General features: G+C 51.4%; 2 protein-coding genes across 3 annotated transcripts in view; both read left to right on the top strand.

The window, feature by feature from the left end:
- Nucleotides 1-1673: 1673 nt before the first annotated feature.
- ASCL5 (achaete-scute family bHLH transcription factor 5) lies at nucleotides 1674-3033 on the top strand. Its single transcript, XM_084786245.1, has one exon. The coding sequence runs from the start codon at nucleotides 1743-1745 to the stop codon at nucleotides 2310-2312; it is 570 nt and encodes a 189-aa protein (XP_084642371.1). The 5' UTR covers nucleotides 1674-1742; the 3' UTR covers nucleotides 2313-3033.
- Nucleotides 3034-3650: 617 nt separating this feature from the next.
- Nucleotides 3651-22722, top strand: part of CACNA1S (calcium voltage-gated channel subunit alpha1 S) — a 64560-nt gene continuing 45488 nt past the window's right edge. For both annotated transcript variants that reach the window (XM_084785740.1, XM_084785739.1), the window contains exons 1-5: nucleotides 3651-3957; nucleotides 5520-5625; nucleotides 19357-19496; nucleotides 21331-21473; nucleotides 21618-21770. In XM_084785740.1, coding sequence (XP_084641866.1) covers nucleotides 3806-3957; nucleotides 5520-5625; nucleotides 19357-19496; nucleotides 21331-21473; nucleotides 21618-21770 — 694 coding nt within the window. In that variant the 5' untranslated portion in view covers nucleotides 3651-3805. The remainder of the gene's footprint in view (nucleotides 3958-5519; nucleotides 5626-19356; nucleotides 19497-21330; nucleotides 21474-21617; nucleotides 21771-22722) is intronic.

Below are 22722 nucleotides of genomic sequence, written 5' to 3'. Positions count from 1 at the left end.
GTGGGCAGGAGCTGTATTTGAACTCTCCCATGGGCAGCAAGGTTAGCAAAGCAGAGAAGTGTTCAACACCCCACGATGGGAGTATTAGCCAAGGTGTGAATCACAAATGAACTAAGAACGTCAGGAGATTGCCGTAGTGGTAATAACCTAATTACCAAGGTAGAGAAAAATATTTCCTAGGGTGTTCTTCTACACTCAGTAGGAGGCTCTGGAAGTCTTCTTAGAGTGGCAGGGAGAGATGAAATTTGGTCTTGATGTCTCACGCACCAGCTTCCACCTGCAAGCAAGTGCGAGTCTCTGTGAGGCTTTGGATCCTCGTTCACTCTTTGTTCTCAGTCCGCCTGGAGGAGAACGCTAACAGTGGACAGACTCGGGGCCTGCTAAGAGTAGGAGGACACAGAAGACACCCAGTCATCTGAGATCGCCACCAGCTTCTCAGGCAGGGAGAGGATTGGCTCTTTCCTGCCCCGTAGGCAAGACTTGAACACTGCCAAAGCCTCGTGATGCCCCTCGCTTTCAACTCAGGCCGCGTCTTCACCCATTCAGTAAAACTCTGAGCCTGGTCCTCAAAGGGGAGGAACAGAGCAACGAGCGCCACCGGGGCTGTGAGGAGCACTGAGGACACGCACGAGGGCAGGGAGCAGGGCCGGAGAGGCAGAGCATAGAACTCGAATCTGATAAGCACAGCCGATGAAACCTGGTGGCATTTAAACTCAACACAGACCAATTATTTCCAAAATAACAGTTTTCTAAAACCCGGGGAAAGCTACATATAATTATGCCCCACCCTGGCAAACCCAGTTTTTGGCCTAATCCTCTTTCTTGGTTATTCAGCCAGGATTCATGAAGCGTCTATTATATGCTAGGGGCCAGGCTTGGCTTAGGCAGATACAACGTGAGTACCACGAGCCATCTTACTAGTCCCCTCCCCCCAACTAGGCTTTTCCTTCGCCTGTTTTAGATATAAGGCCCCAGAAGGTAGCCGTGATCTGTATTCTCAAAGGAAATGACAAAGGAAATGGGCGCCATTATCAGCTAGGTCAGTTCCCAGGGTGCTCCAGGATATGTTTAACTCATTTGATAATCGTATCTTAGGAACTGTAAAAGATGTATTCTGTCTCCCCAAATACGGGAAATCTGACTCAACGATGTCACCTGATGATTGAGGTGTGAACACAAGATCTGAGCTCAGATCAACAGCTCTCCAAATCCAAATCCCTCTGGATCATTTCTGGAGACAGGGGTCCTGCAAAGGCCTTTCCTTGCTGACATGTTTGCTTTTCTTTACTTTTAGCAAAGCTATGGGACCTTTTCTGCTGAGCTGATGTGATTGCTGCCTCTCCCCCTACCACTACTTCCGCCCACTTCCTCGCAGCGTGGGGGATCCCCTCAATAAGAACCAGTGAGAACTAGAACTGGGCGCTGAGGGATTTGGTTATGGAGGCTCGCAGTTAGAGCCAGGAGCTGGGCTGGGCTGAAGGAAGAGACAGACCACTGAGAGCCAAGGAAGAAGGCAAGAAACCTCAGATCAGCACATGGAACCTGTTGATCCGCTGCAAGGCGCCACACTTGTCCAGAGCTATGAGCCACATTAGGAAGTCTAAGCCAACCCAAAAAGACAAAAGGAAGCCTTAACAACTCGCAGCGCCCCAGAGCTGCTAGCCATGTGACTTGTTCCCGTAGTCAGGACCATACAGAACCCGAGCAAGGGCCTCACTCTGGGTCCAGCTCCACGGGACACAATGAACAGTAACTTTTGCCGAGCCCTGGTGGACTGCGGGGCCCCCAGTGGCATGCAGCTGGGTGTTGTGGCCCCTGCGGGACAGACATCGCTGGCAGCCACCGAGCCCCTGGGCAACGTGCCCTTCTTGCTGTACCCAGGCCACGCTGAGCCGCCTTACTATGACACTTACGCTGGGGTGTTCCCCTACATGCCCTTCCCAGGCGCCTTCGGGGTCTACGATTACCCGTTCGAGCCCGCCTTCATCCAGAAGCGCAACGAGCGCGAGCGGCAGCGCGTCAAGTGCGTGAACGAGGGCTACGCGCGCCTCCGGGGCCACCTCCCAGGCGCCCTGGCCGAGAAGCGGCTCAGCAAAGTGGAGACGCTGCGCGCCGCTATCCGCTACATCAAATACCTGCAGGAGCTGTTGAGCGCCGCCCCCGACGGCGAGCCACCCGCAGCCACCTCCCCGCCACCCGCCCACAAGGGTCATGGCAATGCGCCGCAGCCCCCTTCTCTGGTGGCCAAGTCCACTGGGTCTTCCTCCTTTTCCTCCTCGCCTTTCTTGGAGTCGGAGAAACCCAGCCTTTGATCTGGCCAGAGGCCTTAACTTGTCCCTCTAGGAAACAGCATGGCGGCTTCTGGGTCCTCTGTGCCGGGCAGGATGGTGAAGTTCGAGGTCTGTGAGACGCGCGGGCCTGAGGTAGAAAGGGCCAGATAGGGATCCCAGGAGGTGGTGAGTACATCGAGCCGCGGAGCCCTGGGCAGCTCCTGGCCCGCCTCCGCGCGGCTCTGTTGTCTACTACAAGTCCCGCGGTGGGTGGCTGCGCTTTGACTATTATGCGCCATGCCTTCACCTTCCACAAGATGGCCTCAAACACTAGCAAGGAAGGAACTTGATTGCCTCTAGAGAGCAGGAATTCAGAGGAAGGGAGGCTAGGCAGCTGCTCGCATTCAGCACCCTGGAGCTGACAGACTTGGAGGGTGTGGGTGTGGGTGTGGGTGTGGGTGCACGCCCTCACTCACTTCTTTCGCTTCCCCTCTCCTACCTTTCAGTATAGTTTTCTGGCCTTTTCCCATGCTAAGGATGTCATCCCTCCCCGACCCCCAAGACCTGTAAGCTTCTAGGGTCCACTGACACTGTGTTTACAGCAAGGGCTAAATAAAAAGATTGATTGTTGCATTTTGCGATTCCTGAATGACTGTCTATGCCCACCCCCCACCTTGTTCCTCGTCTCCATTTGCCTCCCCAGCCCAGAATACTTGCTGCAAGGGAGCATGGGTGTTTCCCAGCTCGTGCAGTTAAATGACATTTCCAGAGAGCTTAGTGGACGCGGAGCCCCGTGTGCTAGAAGGCTTAGGGTTCCTGAGAGAAAGCCCACAGACCTTGTATAACGAGAGACATGAGGGCCAGGGGCCATATGAGAGCAGAGCACACTCAAGATTGCCTGAGAGACTTTCACTCTAGTGGGAGAGTGGCTCCCTGTCTGACAGGAGAAGATGTGTGGTGGTAAAGGGTGAGAGGCTTCCTGGTCCGATCCTGACAGGATCTGAGACAGGAGTGGGTGGAGCTATCCTGAGCTAGGGCTACCACCCAGCACATTCTCTGAACAGAGCCATGGAACTGGGCTGGGATAGGGTGGGAGGGACTTCACCTCAGTGTACACCACAGACAGGCTCCTCTCCCTGAACCCCACTGCCCCAGCTTTGAAGCCTTCCTGTCTCCCACCATCCCTGCCCCATCTCAAGCCTGGGTATAATAAAGAACAACTTCCAGTGCCTCAAATCTTGCCCCTTTACACCCAGCCCTTGCCCTCCTTGGGGGCAGATTGGGATGTCACTGGCTGGACTGGAAGGAATGACAGCTGCCTGGCCTTGGGAGCTTGGGCTGGGCAGCAGGGGCTAATTTTACTCGCTGGGAGTCCAGAGAGTAATCCTCCCACCCCCACGCCCTCCCTGTCTGATTGCCTCAGCAGGACAGGCTCAGTCAGGGCCAGTCCCCAAGGTGGGGGCATTGGGGACACAGGGAGGAGAGGGCCGTGGACTGGGGGAGTGAGGGAAAGGAGAAGGGCTGTCAGGGAAGCCATGGAGCCGTCCTCACCCCAGGATGAAGGCCTGAGGAAGAAACAGCCCAAGAAACCTGTTCCTGAGATTCTGCCCAGGCCGCCCCGGGCCTTGTTCTGCTTGACTCTCCAGAACCCTCTAAGGAAGGCCTGCATCAGCATTGTAGAATGGAAGTATCCTTTTTAACCACCTGAACAAGATGCAGTGTGGAGGGTGTGGGAGGTGTGTGTGGGAGGTGGTATGGGGTGATCACAGAGCTCAGGCTTTTAGCATCGGGGGTGAATGGGCTCTTGGAGTGTGTGTGTGTGTGTGTGTGTGTGTGTGTGTGTGTGTGTGTGTGTGTGTGTCTCCGGGCAGGGGGGGGGGCAGCGGTGGCAGGATCAACCTGTTACCTCAGGCCAGCATAAGGGACTGTTGTGAAGGCAGGAAGGGAGGTCTCCACCACAGTGGAATGAGGAGCTCTGGAAGCCTGAGGAGACCACCCGGAAGAGCCTGTGCTTACGGGAGCTGCTTCTAAGTGTGTCCAAGCCTCTGTCATCATGGGGGGGGGGGGGTGGACCACTCAAGGTTTTGAATAAGAAGATGAAAGATGTAGCAGCTCCTGAGGAAATCCTTCACAGAGGGAGGGTGGAAAAGAGTGACAGAGCCAGGGGCAGCTTCCACTGGCTCAAGTCGCAGTTACAAATGGAGCTGGAGAAATGGATTTGAGGGAGGGCCTGCCCTTACTGCCTCCTGGATGCTGGCGAGCAAAACTTGGATGTTTTAGCTCAGAAGTAGCGCCCTAGAGACAGGGGCCTCCATCCCTCTCTGGGTTTGCATGAGTTCTGGAAGATGAATGGTGAAAATATCTGGGTTATTTGGGGGGAAAGGAGGGGCTACAGAGAGGAGGCCTGGTTGAGTGGGTTCTGAGAGAGTCGGGAATATTTGAAATATTTTTTGACGTGCTCTGAGAGAGTGGGATTCCATCAGCTGTTCTTTGGGGGGAAAAAAGCATGGGGTGGGGGTGGGGAGGATAACCGGAAGAGTAAGGGAGATGTGGAACCATCTAGAGACAGTGGGTCTGGCTCAGGCCTGATCCTCAGAGCTACACTGTGCCAGGCAGCATCACCTCCAGGCGCCTCCCTCCTTGCCTGTGTCCTGTGAGAGCAGCTTCCCCGCTCTCTACTCTCCTGATCCCACTCCTCCCACAGATCTAGATTTTGTGCCACCCCCATTCCCTGTCTCGCTTCAAACACTGACGTTTCCGGGAAAAGAACGGAGTTTTGATCCACATCTATCTACATAGCAGGACTTCTGCTCTGCACCCCAAACTAGACACCAAGGACTCTTGCTTTCTCCTCCCTCACATTGGCTTTCTAAATGACCAGCAAATCAGGAACGGTGGATCCCAGGGCACCCTCTGGAACTGGCTGCTGGGGCTGGGGTGGGGGTGGCAGGTGTGCCTGTGAGGGGGATGTGTGAGTGCAAGCCTATGCACATGAGTATATGCACATAGCTCTGAAAATCTGGCTTTTCTCTCCATTTCCCCCTCTTTCCTAGTGCTATTCAGCCTGAACATAAGTCAACCCCCAGCCTCCCTGGCCATTTTTGGGGGTTCCAAGCTCCCCAAATCGTTGTGTAGCCTATCTCTTAGTATTATACGAATTGCCCAGAGTGGCCTTTGGCATCTTCTAGCCCGCGACCCCACAGATCCCACGGATCACTCAAGGGCCCTCCTTAACCCTGGTACCCCCAGACCCTTCGAGAGCATCATCTTACTTACCATCTTTGCCAACTGTGTGGCCCTGGCAGTGTACCTACCCATGCCTGAAGATGACAACAACACTCTGAACCTCGGCCTGGTAAGAAAGCCTTCCTATCCTTCCTCTTGCGTTCTGCAGCCCCAGGCTGGGAGTCACTCTTGAACTCTGCCTTGGTGAGGAGATGCTGGTGTCTTGGTTCCCCAACAATGCAGACTGATAGCCTCACATAGTCAAACTGCTAAGTGGCCCTGAAGCTTACCAGATTATACCCATTCAGCCAAATTCCATGATACCCATCAGTCAGTATTCACTATGCCAGGCACCCAGAAGGTGCCAACTCATAGAGCTTTCCCAAGAACTCCCAGGAGTAGTACCAATGGACAGACATGGGCTGCAGCAGGGTCAACCAGGGATGCTGAACACTAACCTCCTCCCCTGCATAGAATCCATAATGTTGCTCTCACTGAGCTTGCCTAATAGGGGCATATGATAGAGGAACCTGCAGGAAAGGGCATTGCAGGCCTATGGTGTCACTCTCTCCTACTTTTTCACCAACAACACAGCAAATTCTGCACAGTGTGTGTGTGTGTGTGTGTGTGTGTGTGTGTGTGTGTGTGTGTGTAATAAATGAAACCAAAAGCTCACCTGAAATCCCTGAGGATTGGAGACTAGGTACATCATGCAGGGTAGCACCCATATAAGCATCTAATAGGGCCACATATCCTGGTCTTACTGACTTTGCGACTTGCTCATATATTTATTTTTTAAAATTTTTAATTTTTAACTCTTTGTACATATCTATGACTCTGTGTGGGTATTTACAGTATCCTCAAAGCCTAGAAGATAACACTGGATTCCTCTGGTGCTGGAATTAAAGGCAGTTACGAGCTGCCCAACATGGGTGCTAGGAACTGGACTCAGGTCTCTTGTAAGAGCGGTACCCACTCCTAACCACGGAGCCGTTTCTTCAGCCCCTTCTGTTGGCTGTATCCACAAGGTGGTAAACAGAGCGAGGACCTCCAGGGAAGTCGGCTGAGAATCAGAGAGCTGGCAGGGGATGTCACTCAATGGTGGAATACTTGCTTAGCATCCAGAAGGCCTAGGCTTCCACTCTAGTGACACACACACACACACACACACACACACACACACACACACACACACACCAACAGGATAGGAAGATAGAGTTCCGTTCTCTGGGGCTTTCCCCTGTACTGAAGCCACAGGGCTTGCAGAGAGGAGACCCATCTGCATGGATCCAGTGCCAAAAAGAAAAAGCGTGCATCTCTGCCTCTTCTCAGGCTGGTTTCCATGGTAATCTATTCTGAATTGGGGAGAAGCTTGCTAAATGTGTGCTTGCTGGGAATAGAAACAACCAAGCTCCTGGATTGGAAAGAGAGCAGAACTGAAGGAGGGCAGGGCCCATGCAATCTCCGCTGTGTGTGGCTGGGCCTTCTGTAAGAAGCTCAGTTCTCCAAGTCTGTGGATTTAGGGAGAGTTCATGCCCCACCCCCTACCCCATGACTTCGGAGTTTGGCTCCATGTGCACTTTAAGAACTGGAATGTTTCTGGCAGTGTGTGCTTATGATCCTAGCACTGCGAAGGTGGAGACAAAAGGATCCCTGGGGCTCACTGGCCAGCTACCCCAGCTGAATCAGTGAACCCTAGTTCCCAGTGAGGGGCTCTATCTCAAAAACCAGGGTGGACAGCTCCTCAGGTTGTCCACTGGTCTCTGTATGCATATACACATATGGGCACATGCACCTGCACATACATGGACATGTACATACACCCACAAGGGCACACATGCATGTTTATGCACGCGTGCGCACACACACACACACACACACACACACACACACACAATTTTGGAAGAAGCTGCCTTCTTTTACAGACATTAAATCACACCTTAGTGATTATGTAATCTTCCGTCTTGAAAACAAAATAGTTTGCCGCACAGTCCTGTGGTGTTTCCCTTTAGTCTGTGGGCTGGAGCTGCAGAGTCAAGCCTAGAGCTCAGAGGCATACCATAGCAAGTGCCCTACAGGAGGGCAAGCTGGCCAGAATCACATGGCAGGTCAGCACTCCAGGGGACACTAACCACCTGAGATGAACTCTCATCTGATCCTCTATTATGAAGTCCAAAGAGAACAGGTCAAAGTCAACTTCTGCCTGAGGTCCCCTAAACACCCTGAGGTCCCCCTAAGCACCCTGAGGTCCCCCTAAGCACCTTGAGGCCTCCTCAGCTCCCTGAGGCCCCCTAGGTATCCTGAGGCCCCTAAGCACCCTGGGGGCCCTTAAGCACTCTGGGGGCCCTAAGAAAGCATCCCGAGACCCTCTCAGCACCACTTGTCCATCATCTGTTTATCTCCCTGACACCCAGAAGAGGACAATGAGTGTGGGCAGAGCAGGAGGAGAGCAGATTAAGGATTTATCTCTCTGTTATACTTTTTGGCTACTTGGGAGTCTGCAGAAAGCTGGCAACATTCCAGTTGTCTACAACAACACTTAGCTTTAAATAAGGGAAGCTCTAGGATGAAGTCTGAATTAATCTTGTTCGTTTTATAACTGTATATTCGGTGCCTGGAAATACTCCAGAGATGCCACTGTGAATCAAGAGGACAGTTCCCATCTTCACAGAGCTCAATTAATTAAGCTAATTACACAAATAATTACAGTTTAGGCAGTTATATATGTACTTAAAAATAAAATGAGGAACATGTGAGGTCTGAGAAAGAGACTCTAAAGTAGCCTTGGGATCAGAGAGGCTCCCGGAAGATAGAATATTTACCCTAAGTCCTGAAAGATGCGAGCAGGGCCAACCTTGTGGCTATGTATCTGTTCAGAGCGCCACTCCTTGGAATGGATGCTCTTAATCACAGCATTGACGTTTAAATTTCACCTTTGAATTTATGTTTTGTAAGAAGAATCGGTGACCCATACTCTGGGAGCTTGGAGACTCAGATCTCACACACTCTCAAGTTTTGCCACCTTCTGACTCTAAGCCCTGGGCTCCCTGGCAGAAACTGGGAGTGGGAGGGCCTAATTAGAATATAAATCCTTTAATGTATCAGAGATGGGCATGGTTGTGGATGTCCCCATGTTGGCCTGGTCACACAGTGGGATGCTCTGCATAGCTGAGAGTCTAGGGCCCATCTAGGGACACAGCGTCTCCTGCGGTGGAGGCCTCGATGCCCTTAGGTTCTGTTTGTTCACCGTGGATTGCAGTAGCAGCTTTGGCTCCTCTTCTTTAGATCTAGCTGGGTCACAGGATGGTACCTGTTGGGTGGTGAGGATAGTGGAAGAGGGATTAGCAGAAGGTGCTCGCAAAGGTCTGACTTCGCCCATCCAATAGTCAAGAGGCAGTTAATGCCATGGCAATTTCAGGAAGATGATGTGGAAAAAAGATGAATTGACTTTTTGTTTTAGCATCTTTATGAGTAGGGGTTTCCTACTTTTTGAAAACAACAACAACAACAACAACAACAAAAATTTTCTATTTTCGTATGAGTGGAGTTTCCACCCCACCCCCCCACCCCATTCCAGCCCCCAGTGGCACAGCAAGTACTTGGTGAGGGGTGAGAGATGGGGTGGGAGTACGCCTTCATGGTATAATGGCTCAGCAGAAAGAGGGGTTGGGTTGAAGGAGCTACACAGGCAAAGGGAGTTTGCATTTTAAAATTTTACTTGTTTTATTCCATGTGCAGACAGTTGTGAGCAGCCATGTGGGTGGCGGGAACTGAACCCAGGTCCTCTAGAAGAGCAGCCAGCGCTCTTAACCACTGCGCCATCTCTCCAATCATCAGAGTAGCATTTTAAAAAGCTTTTCAAGCCCTCACGTGGGGCATGGACTGGGGTGAGATGGGAGCCAGGGGAAGCACACCAAGCTGCCCCTGCCGGAACTGAAACAGGCACTGGAGATGGAGATAAAGGATGAACTTGAGAAAGATTTATGAAGTGGGACAGATGGGGCTTGGTGTGTGTGGAGACAGAGCTTGGGGGTGATGAGAAGGCCACTGGGGGTTCAGAGTCGGGGACAGACGAGTGGTAGTGTCGCTAAGAAAGCTCCCTGTGTCTACACCCTGGACAACTGGTTCTGTCAGCCAGGGTATTTGATGGCAAAGGTCTCCTGCTGTGGCACGTGCCAGACCAGCTAGGATGTGGGGCAGGCAAAAATGGCTTCCTATTAATGTCCTGCACAAGTCAAGTCTGAGAGTTGGACTCATGGTTGTGACTGGATGCCCTGGTGCTTGTCAGAAGGGATGGGCTTCATGGGCTGGCCCCTCCAAATCCTTCTTCAGCTCTCCCCTTCCTTCCCTCCAGCATTCCATGAGAGAATTGGGCCTGGGCTACCATTCTGATTCTGCCTGTTCTACATCAGCAAGGAAGCTGCAGGTCCTCCCCCAAACAGAGTGGAAACTGAGGCCCAGATAAGGCAAGGAATTCTGGCAATGCACAGTGGGTCAAAGGGCAGCAAGATGGTGGTCAGATTGTTATTATCTTGGACAGCTTTATGGTCCACTGGTGGATGGGGGCGTGGGCTCCCACACCAGCCACATTGGAGGAGCGGTGTAGCATGGTGGTTAGGGCAATGGATCTGGACTGGAATGGATGCTCTTGAATCCTAGCCGTTTCATGGAGATGTGCTCCTGGACATATTGTGTAATCTCCATATTCCCTCAGCATCCTTGCTAGCGGTGGAATAATCTGTATTCTTGAGAGAGGTTTCTGTGAGAACGAGGACCCTTCAGGCTGCTGGGCCTTGTACATCGATATTAGGGGCTTCGTGTTGAAGGTGTTTCTAACCCCTCTTGCTCTGCTCTCAGCGGTGAAAGAATACAGCAGCACTGGGCAGCTGTGGCACACACCTTTAATCCCAGCACTCTGGAGGCAAAGGCAAGAGGATCTCTGCGAGTTCAAGGCCAGCCTGGTCTACAGAGTGAATCCAGGACAGCTAGGGCTACACAGAGAAACCCTATCTTGACAAACAAAACAAAACAAAACAAAACAACAACAATAAAAGAATATGGTAGGACTTGTGGGGCATACACAGCCTATAGGCAAGAAAACTAACCTGTTTTTCCACCAGGAAGAGCTATCATCTCCACAGGACCCACTAGTGAGTAGGAAACACAGGATCACCTCTCAGGGCAGTGTTTTTCAAAAGAGGAGGACATCTGCCCATCAAGGGACATCTGCAATGTTTAGAATCATGGAGTTGGGGGCAGGGATGCACGTACTGGCACAAGACAGCCAGAATTATCTGACCCCATGCCAGTTAGGGTTGAGGTTAAGGACTCCTGCCTTAGACAGTTAAATAACTTATAAAGTATTCCATTGTGGGGCTGGCCAGATGGCCCAGTGGCTAAGGGTACCTGCTGACAAGCCTAGTGACCTGAGTAAGATCCCCAGGACACACGTGGTGAAGGGGAAGCACCAACTCTCACAAGCTGTCCTCTGGCCTCTACACTCACCCTCCTCCACTAACTAACTAGCTAACAACTAACTAACTAACTAAATGTTAAACAAAATAATAATGAATTACGCCTTGATATTATGAGTCTTATAATGTCACCCTACTTCCAAGATCTGGATGGTTTATTTTTTCTTCTTAATGGCCATAGGAGACATTGTCTGCTTCATGGGGACCCTGTGAGTTACTCTCCAGACTGCCACCCACTCTGTCCCTCTGTGGCTCTAGAGCAGCCAGCCCTAAGTCATCATAGGACATTCCATGCCTCTGCCACATTCCTGGGGTTCAGGTTGCCACCCGGCGTCCTCCGCAGGCTGGAGGCTAAGCCACTGGCAGCCAGGACATTTGTCTTTTTATAGGGTCCAGAATGTCTTGCTGTTGCCTGCAGCTAGCGGCCTGCTCTGCTTCACCCTCTGGGGAAGCCGGTCCTTTAGCAGGGCCCCCTGCTCTGGCCTTGCTTTCAGAGGGTTGGGGCCAGGTTGTTCCAGAGTGACCTGGGAATCTAGTGACCAGGGTTTGCCTGGCTGGGTCACCCATGCTGAGAAACTCAGGGACCTTCAACATAAAGCTCCCAATGTTGATGTACAAGGGAACTCCCAATACAGATCTGTAAGAATAAAACAGACTCGCAGAGCCCCACACCTCTCCCCACTGTATCGACTCTGCTCCCTTTCTAGACACCCCATTCCCCACCAAATCTCCACCTGCCCCCCCCTTCCAACACACACCCTTCACAACACATGGGGCTAAACAACAAAAGCCTTGGGAGAGTCCCTGGTATATGCCACACTCTGCAGCCTTCCAGGGACACAAGGAGAAAAGCAAGAAAATGACAAGTCAGACAAGCCTCACCTTTGTTGGCACCTCCCTAAACACACTCTCCATCACCCTGTCTGTGAGCAGGGGCTGGTACCTACCCTTTCAGAACTGTTAGATCTCTGAGAAGTGACCTCACATACAGCCTGGTACACGGGTATTACGCAATGAGTTCTATTCTTTTCCTCCTCTGCCCTTCTAGCCCTGACAGTCCATAGACAAAGTCATGCTGTGACCAGGCCTGCAGGGACAATGTGCTATTGTGGACAAGCTCCAACAAATGTATGCAGACGTCTCTCCCTCTCCAGTGTGGCCGTGCTGCTTGAGGCTACAGGGTCGTGACTTAGACTCTCTGTCCATGTTTCAGCTCTGCCCATTGGCTGTGTGATTCTAGAAAGCTGCGCATCCCCTCTGTGCTTTGGCTTGCTTATCTGCAAAGTGGGTGAGAGGGCGTTTACTGTGCAGGACTTCCACGCATGACGGTCTGGCGTGTACGTGTGGCTAGTACAGGTCCCAGCAGGTCAGCACTGCTTACTAGGCTTAAGTTGTTATTATCGCCCATGACGGTCCTGTCCCCAGCCCTCCTAGGTTAGGCCTTCTGCTTTTCCCTACCTCCCCTCCTGTCACTCAGCCCTATTTGTATAGCTCCACGCTCCCAACATGTTTGCCCACTTGACCTGAAGAGGCTAAGGTGGAGGAGAAGCAATGGGATGTAGATCCCCGCCCCCCAGAGATGTAGAGTGACATGAGTGACCCACCCAGGTCATGTCCAATTGAGCAAAGTTTCATCGAGCTAAAGATAGCAACTTCCCTCACTCCTCAACTGGTCATTGTCCAAACCCTCCAGAATGAAGGGTCAGGAAGAGTCTAGGCCCAGATATGAGTGGACAGTGTGGCGGAGCAGAGGCCCAGCAGGTTGGTTCGCTAGAGAAGTGCTGGCCAGGATGGGGGTGCGGCATCCTGGTGCGGGTGTCCTCGGCAGAACCTCCCATCTCCTTATACTCTTGCTTTTCTCTATGGAAACAGGAAATCTGGCGTCTGCATCAGGACCCAGGCCCAGTCCACAGTTTTGTTTGCCTGTGAATTTATTTGAGAACCTTCATTTGACGTCTGAGCCCCTCTACCCCGCACCCCCCCTGAGCCTGGAGTACAGAAAACAGTGGCTGCAATTGTCCTCGTGATTGTGGCCACCTTGGCCCCCTGTGTGTCCTTAGCTTTTCCAGTGCTAAGGTCACAGGGGTCATGGGCAATCTGTGCTCTTATTGGAGCAGGAACCCGAGCAAAGCTGAATGAACGCCACCTTCAGGGACTCTAGGGCCTTCAGACCTTGCCTTATCTTGGGGCTATTGTGAACCCCACTCTGTGGACTTTTCACCCTGGAGTGAAGCTCCAGTAAGAAACAAAAACGAGGTACCATGCCACAGACTTCTTCAACAATAAGTAGGCCACTCCTCCTGTATACTTCCAGAACCAAGAAAGAGGGTGAAGGCAGGGAACAGGCAGCTATTATGACTACAGAAGTGTCTTGCGTTGTACCTGTCAGGCCTGCCCCCAGGCACCTCTGGGGGGACCCAGGCAGAAAGGGATCCCTGCTGCACCCTCAACCCAAGTTCTAGCTCACACTAAATTCCCATCAAATTCACCATCAAATTCCGTTGGCTTCCCCGAAGCAAACAAGTGAATTCTGAGAGTCTAGCCCCTGTGACTCCTTATAAGCTTTGGGTCTGTGCAGATCACATGCCTGGACCCTAGGGATGAAGCCCTTCTACACCTCACAATGCATCTTAGCTTCTCCCAGAAGCTCCATGAGTTCTTTCAGAGAACTGTGTGAGGGGACACAGAGCCCTCCATGGGGGACACTGAAGGCCCTCACACAGAAGTACAGACCAGGCAGGTCATGGTGCTTGGGGTGGGGCAGGGGAAAGAGGGATGGAGACAGCTGGCCCTGTGGCCCAGACAGGGAGACTGTACTGGAACAAGTCCCTTTGCAGAGGAGTCTGGCCAGTTGCCATCATCTTCCTGAAGGCCCGAGCCATGCCTGGGTGGGAGTCACTGGGAGATGGGGAGAGAGGCAGTACAAATGGTCTTTGCAGCCCAGGTCTTTGGGAATGCAAGGCATGTCACAGATGCAAGGCCGCCCGGCTCAGACTTATACACCAAGTGCAGCCCTGAAGCTCTCTGTGGGAGGTCAAGACCCTCTTGCACTGGGTTCCTGGTGACGAAGTCCCTTGAAGGTAGAGCCATCAGAGCTTTTACCTTGAAGGCAGCTTCCTAGTCTTCCCTAGAGCTCGGAAAGCAGGAAAGCAAAGAGTCTGGCCCAGGGTCAAAGACTATCTCGCCTAGTCTGGGATAAGGGCCAGTTTGTTGCTGATAACTTCCAATCTGCTCTGCTGTATGAAGTCACTTCACTTGTGCCACATAGGACCTGCCATGAGACTGAAAACCCCACAGGTGTTATCTGGCTGCACTTAGAAGCTAAGCATTGTTGTGGGCTTTTCACAAAGCTTCCTCAAAGACTGTTGATCTTGCCTTAGTGGTAGTAGCCATCTGCAGGCCCACCCAAGCCCATAGTTTGTCTCTTAGGCAAGAGGGGCTGATACTGTCCACAAACATGCATAGCAGGCGCATTTCCAGATGCAGGTGGCACAGCAGGAAACTGAGCAAATGGCTCTATATATTCATGTGAGGAGACAGTTAAGTAGATGAACAGGTAGCTAGCAAATTAAGTTGCGAAGTCTGCAAAACAAAACAAAACAAAGCAAAGAAACAAAACCAACCAACCAACCAACCAAAAACAAACAAACAAAACCGAAGTGACCCGTCATCAGCTAGGAAGGAGGGAGAGTGACCCAGAAGGGATCAATCATAAGCTGGGGCCAGTGAGAAAACAGACAGTGACACATTCACCCTCTGATAGTGTTCCAAGAAGGAACAGAAAGGGCCCAGCTCTGAGCCAAAAATTCTTTCAACTGTGTATGGGGTGGGGGGCGGGTTGGGGCTGGGAGGTAGGCAGTATGCAGTCTTCCAGCTCTACCTTTCCCTGTTCCTAGAACTCACCTTGAGAAGCCCTCTTATGAAGGACCCTAGCACCAAGCCCAAACCCACCTACTGGGGACTGTCCCCTCTCACCTATTTTTGGGGCCTGAACCACTGTGACTCCTATAGTCAGTAAGCACAGGAAGATGACATGGGCTCTAGGAGGCTGCAGTTCCACAGAGGCCCCGGAGAGCACATCACAGGCAATACAGAGGACACCCCAGGCAGATCCTCATGAGGAACAGTCAGAGAAATCATATGAGCCTATGTAAGTGAACACTCAGAGCCTAGGTTATTAGGAGAATCTGAAAATCATCCCACTGGCAGGCCAGTGCCCTGCAGGACAATGGTTAGGCCAGAAGTCAAGGTCAGTAGGGGTCATTTCATAAGGGACCACCTACTCTATGGTCTACCTGATAAACTACAAAATGGGAGGCCAGGAGTGATGACCAGAGTAGAGTCCGGGCTAGGGGAGAAGGGAGCATCAAAGGGAGTAAGTCTGACAGGGTGAGCCAGGCCACAGGCAGGGGCAGCTCCAGTGGAGACAAGATGGGTGAATCAGGAGTCAGAGATAGAAATGTCAGGATCTGGTGGGACCCAAGGCCAGAAAGACCTCTGTCCTGAGTCAATGGACACTACTGGCCAAGGCAGGGACCTGTGAGAGGAGCAGCAGGTTCAAGGGGAGAAGAGGTTCAGGCTCAAACATGATGAGTTCCTGGTTGAGCAGAACCATGCCTTGGTGCGTCACTCACTGATGTAGTCCCTACCCAGCAGCTCTGTGAAAATCAAGAGAGCCTCATGGATGCCATGGTGCAAGTGGAAGCAGCTCCACGGAGAGCCAGGTGTGCAGAAGCCCTGTGACCCACTGAGCAGTGCGACATCCCCCTTACAGGATGCCATTTACTCCTCGTGACTGCTTTTTGGAGATGGGGGCGTCAATTAGAGCAGTTTCTTAGAAAAGTATTTGTTTTATTTTACATGTATGAATGCTTAGGCTGCGTGTACATATGTGCACTGTGTGAGTGCAGTGCCCAGGGAGGTCAGAAGAGGGCGTTGGATCCTCTGGAACTGGAGTTATAGATGCGTATAAGCCCCCACGTGGGTGTGAGCTATTGAACTGGGGTCCTCTGGAAGAACAATCAGTGCTCTTAACCACTGAATCAGCTCAGTTTTACACATGAGGAAACTGAGGTTCCTAGTGGAACTTGAGTAAAGAAACAGCCAGTGAGAACGTACACCGTATGTCTCCTGCCTTGCGTGACTGTCAGCGGAGTCTCCACAGACAGACAATGGTGGAAATGCTTTAGGAAGGCTATGACTTTGATTACAGGATGATAGCCAGTTCGTGCCCAGGGGTTTACTCTCAAGCTTAATAATAAATCCTTGGGGGGAGTGAATAGCCCTTGTTCCTCTGTGGATGACACATGGGCTAGAGAGGAGGCATGGGGCCAGCACAGCGTAACACTGATGACACTCTCCCACTGGAGCAAGAATGGACATTTACCGGTCCATGTCTACACAGCTAGGGTCATGCTGTGTGCACGCCAGGATTAGGTTACAGAGTGGTGTGAACGTAGAGCGTTGGGTCTTGGGGCTGGTGGGCTATAAACCCCAAGTGACTCCCCACCTGAGGCCCGTAGCCCCTACAAGCTTGCTCTGTGGCCAAGACACAGACAGACAGACAGCAGCAGGTGCAGGCAGCTCTCTGGTATATGTGGCCAGCCGCCCAGGCTGTGAGCACTGCAACTATTTTGAGTCCTGTTTTCCCTTCACTCAACAAAACTTCTCCTGTCTGTCTCCTGGGTGTTGAATCAACCTGAAAACTTACATGCTGACTTAACTTCGCTCTTCTAACACATACCTTCCCCTGAGAGGTAGGCCTCACTCCTAAATGCTTACCACACGGAGAGGAGGCCACCACCCAGTTAATTTCTGGGAGACTCTCCACAATGCCTTCACCACATTCCTCTCAGCAGGGATGATATCCAGACTGCCCCTGGCAGCTAGCTCTCTTGTATAGAGGCAGGATTCGTCCCACAATCCCTGCCCCCCACCCCCATGATGCTCAACCTGCGACCTAGCAACAGCCTAATTAATGGGAGAGTATGGAGGTGCCTTTCAGTTGTACGCTTTATTTTTGGAAGGAGAAAGCTTTGAGATTACGAACTGAGGAGGAGTTGGGGGGCAAGATTAAAAAAAAAAAGAACAGATCTCACCCGTCTATGTCTCCGTATCTCCTTCCACTTCTTCCAAGCCATTCTTGGGGTGGCCAGGTTGCCTATCTGGTTGTACCCATAATAAAGGAACATGAGTCATACTGTGAGTTCAAGGCCAGCCTGGTCTACAAAGCAAGTCCAGGACAGCCAAGGCTACACAGAGAGAAACCCTGTCTTGAAAAATAAAAACAAACAACAACAACAACAAAAAGAAAAAGAGGTCCCTGAAGGGCCCTTGGAAAGGCCCTAGTCCTGAGGTGCTTTACTGGGAATGGGTGCCGATGGGTGACTGATTGTAATGGGGCTACTGGGCTGTGGGCACAGGCCCTCTCCTGTTAAAACAACTTTATATGCACCAGTGGAGCCAGTGCTGGGAGTGTGCAGCCCTGATTCCCTGTCAGGAGTCTAGGATTGTACGAGGAGCCTGGAGGACCAGGCTCAGGTGGCTGTAAGAAGAGCGGTTTCAGCCTGGAGCCCAGCCAGGAGGGAACTGTTTTCTCCATTAGAAATAGCTCTGGGCCCTGAGTAGGGAAAGGGTGACCCACAGGATCAGGCTACAGAGCCGAGGATGGAGGAGTCAGCAAGGCCATCATCAGGGTGAGGTTGAACTGAAACCTCAGCCCCTCACCAATAGGGCATCCTCTTACACAGGGTACTCCATTTTCTCATGCCCCTGCCTGGTGGTAGCTGCCTGTAGACAGCTGTAGTGGATGTGAAAAGGGAGATGCTAGGGAAATAAGTAAGAGCAAAAGACCTTGATTAGCAAGACAGGCTCATTTGGAGTACTGGGTCCACTCTCCTTCCTACCTGTAGTCTACTGAGCGGCAGGAGGGGAAATGCCCACACGGTGAGTCACCTGGGGAATCTGTCTTAGTTAGGGTTTCCACTGCCGTGACAAAACACCACCACCAAAAGTAACCTGGAGGAGAAAGGCTTTTTTCATCTTACAACTGTCAATCCATCACTGAGGGAAGTCATTGGGGGAACTTAGGGTGGGAGCCTGGAGGCAGGAACTTTAGCAGAAGCCACAAACACTGCTCACTGGCTTGCTCCTCACAGCTTGCTCAGCCTGCTGTCCTTAACAACTCAGGCCCACTTGCTCACAGTCGGCACCACTCACAGTGTGCTGGGTTCTCCTACACCAATCATTAACCAAGAAAATGCCTGGCAGACTTGCCTATAGGCCAATCATGTGAGGCAGGGGTTTTTTTTCCCCAATTAAAAGTCCTTTTCCCCAAATGACTCTAGCTTGTATCAAGTTGACAAAAACAAACAAACAAAAAACAAAAACAAACAAACAACAAAAACCAATCCAACCCAACCAAACAACCAACCAAACAAACAAAAAAACTAGCCAGCATAGGATCATTCATTCATTCATTCATTCATTTGTTCATTCATTCAATTCTAGGTCCTGCAAGTGAGGAGGGAAATGGGCAAAAAGAAATTCCACCCTGTTGTGGAATTTTTTGGCTACTTTATTGGGTTCTTATCATCTTTCTCTACTCCAGTCTCTTCCAACACCCCAATACAAGATAGGAAAGACAGAATGCTAGTTGGGGGGCATTGAGATCTTTTTAGACTCCTTCCTTCTGATCAGGGGTGTTGAATTCCTTGGGGCAAGTCCAATCTTCATCTCCTCGGGATATCTCCAACTTCTTGTCTCTTGACAAACCAGCAGCAGCAGCAGGAGCAGGAAGCAGCAGTAGGAACAGCCACACCCCTGTCGTTGGGTTCTGCTTTTAATACCTCTCTAGAGCGCCCCAGACTTAAACCATCTTCAGTGGGCAGAATCATGCCTCTGCCAAAGCACACACAAGGCAAATAATCTGCTGCTGTGGACAGTCTGAAGCAGCCCCATATCCCACACCTGGGGTTAAAACAACAACAACAACAACAACAACAACCACAAATGTTTACATAACATAACTGGGTTTTTTAAGACACCAAAATTTTTACTGTGGTTTATATTCTGGCGAGGAAAGAGTTAACAATCACAACAAAAGCATGTGTGTGATATTTTAGCCAGATGGTGAGAAGGCAGCATGAAGCTTGGAAGAAGAGCTGGAAGGTTGAAAGTGGCTCCAATCGCACTTGGCGGCCATGGAAGACATTATTATTAAGGGGACAGCTTTGGACTGTAGAGTTGAAGGGAGTGGGGAGCTATCAGGGTGGACGGGAGCCTCTAGGAGTGGCCAGAGAGCAGATCAAGGCTAGAGCCAGGGGCCACCATGCAGTGTGCGGCAGGAAGATGTGACACCACGTTTGCCACCACCTTCTCCCCTCCAGGAGAAACTGGAGTACTTCTTCCTCATCGTCTTCTCCATTGAGGCTGCCATGAAGATTATAGCCTACGGCTTCCTGTTCCACCAGGATGCTTACCTGCGCAGCGGCTGGAACGTGCTGGACTTCATCATTGTCTTTCTGGGGTAAGAGTTGGCTGGGGCTTTGGGACTGCAGCCAGATTCGCTCTGAGGATTTGGCTTACAGATTCTACCAGCCGCCCAGAGGCAAGACAGGATCTCAGCGTTGTGCTGGACCATCCTGGGGTGTGGTCAGTGCTGGTGGGAAATGAACCAGTGACCCCAGTACCTGCCTGCAGGTCACAAACCGCTTCACCAGCCGGACCCTGCAAGTTCCCTCACCTTCACCCACTATAGGCAAGAGGACATGGTGTGGCTTCAGTGGCCGCCATTGTCACTTCCACAGACCCACACTGCACACATGTTATCCGAGTACACAAATATGGACACCTAGTAGCCTGCATTAGTGCACTGGGGTGGACATCAGATTCTGCAGGCTGAGACCTTACACAATGAGGATTTGTTGCAGATGCCAAAGTTCAAAGTCCAGAGTGGGCAGGCCTGGTGTCTCCAGGCCTTCTTCCTTGGCTGTAAGTGGCCACCTTCTAATTGTGTCTCTATGGGGACTGTCTCTGAGCATGCACCATGATATCTTTTTTGTACATCCAGATTTTCCCCTATAAGTATAACCGGCAAATCATATTACAGCCCACCTCAGTGACCTCATTTTAATCGCCCCAAGTCCAGGCTGACATTCTGAGTTGCTGGGTGTCAGAATTTCAACAAAAGAATTTTTGTGATCCTATGTCATCACTTTCATCAATCACTGCCTAATTATAACAGCCACAATTATTGAGGGCTCACTATGTGCTTTACATGTAACATTCTTTGACAACTCACCCGTTTCCTCCATTTCATGAGTGAAAAGACTAAAATACAGAGAACTGAGAAGGTTGCCCAAGGTCACACAGCAAGCAAGATGCAAATGGAGGCATCCTTCTCTGAAGCCTGCACCGCAAACCACTACACTTGCAGCCAACTAACGTCATGTTGCTTATCTGCTGGTCTTTCTTTTTTTGGTTGTTGTATTTTTGTTTTGTTTTGTTTTCAAGACAGAGTCTCTCTGTGTTAGCCTTGGCTGTCCTGGAAATCACTTTGTAGACCAGGCTGGCCTAGAACTCACGGCGATCTGACTGCCTCTATGTCCTGAGTGCTGGGATTAAAGGCGTGCGCCACCACGCCCGGCCTGCTGGTCTTTCAATGCTCCTCTCACCACGACAAGGAAAACTGAGGCATTCTCAGACTCAGCTTGGCCCTTAGCAGGTGCTCTGGTTGGAAGCCATGACAGATGAACAGAGCATCAGCGAGCAGCATGGTTGTTTCACAGAGCATCAATGACTCGGAGTGGGGGGGTGGGGGGGTGGGGGGGTGGGCACTGCCTAAAAATGCTCCTAGAAGAGAGATTAATGGGCTTCAGAACTCTGAAGGGGAAAAAGAGAGGAGACAGGAGCACATTCATCAGTGGCAGGAAGGCCAGTCTCAGGGAGACCTCAGGAGAGACCACCCCCACCCCCCACCCCCACTCTCACCCCCTAGCCCCACCCCCACCCCTGGGCATTTTATCTGAATCACCAAACGAGTGAGGAGTTAACCTGCATCTTACTGTCATGCACTCTTCCTTGGCACCAGGGACTTGTGCGCATGGCACACTTGTTTCTCAGCCTGAATCCTCCCTTTCTGTACCTGGCAACCATTCATCACCAGAAGCCCAAAGCTGAACCTGGCCTCAGAATCCTTGATTCAATACAATTCTTCAGTGCTGACAGCTGGGAACTACATGAACCCCATACACCCAGGTCCTTCGCACGGTGGGATACAAGGTCCCAGAGCACTGGGGCTCTGGCTCATCTGACCGCTGACACCCCGCCCCCCGCCTTGTCTCCATTTTCTCCCCCTCCAGTGTCTTCACCGTGATTCTGGAACAAGTTAACATTATTCAGACCAACACCGCCCCCATGAGCAGCAAAGGAGCCGGCTTGGATGTGAAGGCCCTGCGAGCCTTCCGTGTACTCAGACCCCTGCGACTGGTGTCAGGGGTGCCCAGTGGGTGACAGCGTCTCTTCTCCCGAGTCCCCCCGCCTTTTGCCCCTTCTGACCTGGGTAACCCACTGTTTGTAGAGGGAAGGCCATGAAACTCTGAGGAGGAGCGACTCTTTTCTCCCCCCCTCTCCTTGCTTTCTGTGGCAGGCCTTCAGGTAGTCCTCAACTCCATCTTCAAGGCCATGCTCCCCCTGTTCCACATCGCCCTGCTTGTCCTCTTTATGGTCATCATCTACGCCATCATAGGGCTGGAGCTCTTCAAGGGCAAGATGCACAAGACCTGCTACTTCATTGGGACAGGTGAGCCGTTTGGACTGTAGAGGCCTCCGGTGTGACTCTGAATGGGGCCATCACAGCTGGGAAAGAAACTCTGGGTCAAAGCCAAGCCCCTCCCCACTGCCCACCACAGAAGCAGGCATCTCCTGGACTCAGGAGAGTGGGAGGAAAGACAAGGCCACCGGGATCAGAGACGAGAGGCTTGGCTGCAGCTTGCTCTGCTCCACCCTGTACAATTCAGTGATGTCCAGGCTTCCGGGGCCAGTTGTGGATTGAAGTGCCAGCCTGGACCAGCCTGAACGTCTCTTCATACTTTCCTTGTGGCCATAGTTTACTTAGGTCTGAGCTGTCTCTCAAATCAGGCCTGCAGGGTATAGACTGAACCCTGAGACCCAGGGGGTTGGGGGTGGGGGTGGGGGTGGGAAGGCAGTTTGTGGGTTGTCAAAAATAACCCAGACTGAGGCCCATGCAGACTCTGGGTCCTAGAGTCTAGGACGGCTCCCTAACACAGCTGTTCTCATCTTTCTGACCTTAGGACCCCTTCACATCCTCACAGGGTAATGCAGACCTGAAAAGAGCATTCTTTATGTAGATCTGACCCACTGATATTCAAATGTCAATCAAAATAACTATAATGACATTAAATCCATTTCTAAGAGTGGTAATGAGCTGATGACGTGAGAACAGGAACATATTCTTGTAAAAATGACTGTATTCTCCCTCAACAAAATCTACTTAGTGAGAAGAGTGACAGTGTTTTGCTTTTTCTCTCTCTCTCTCTCTCTCTCTTTCTTTCTTTTTTCTTTTTTGGCAAGACTCCTCAATGCCTGGCTTTAAGCAAGTGGGCCAGAGCTGACATCTGCTCTGCATGAGGGTGTTGCCACATCATGTGTCATGTGACTACAAGACAACTCCACTCTCCATTGAGAGAACGGGGTAGGGGGGGCAAGTGTCCAGCAACATCTTAACATCACCA

The sequence above is a fragment of the Acomys minous genome, assembly GCF_964271855.1.
Source record: "Acomys minous genome assembly, chromosome: 1".
Taxonomy (NCBI): domain Eukaryota; kingdom Metazoa; phylum Chordata; class Mammalia; order Rodentia; family Muridae; genus Acomys; species Acomys minous.
The sequence above is the reverse complement of the archived record's forward strand: the minus strand, read 5'-3'. Positions and strand labels throughout refer to the sequence as shown.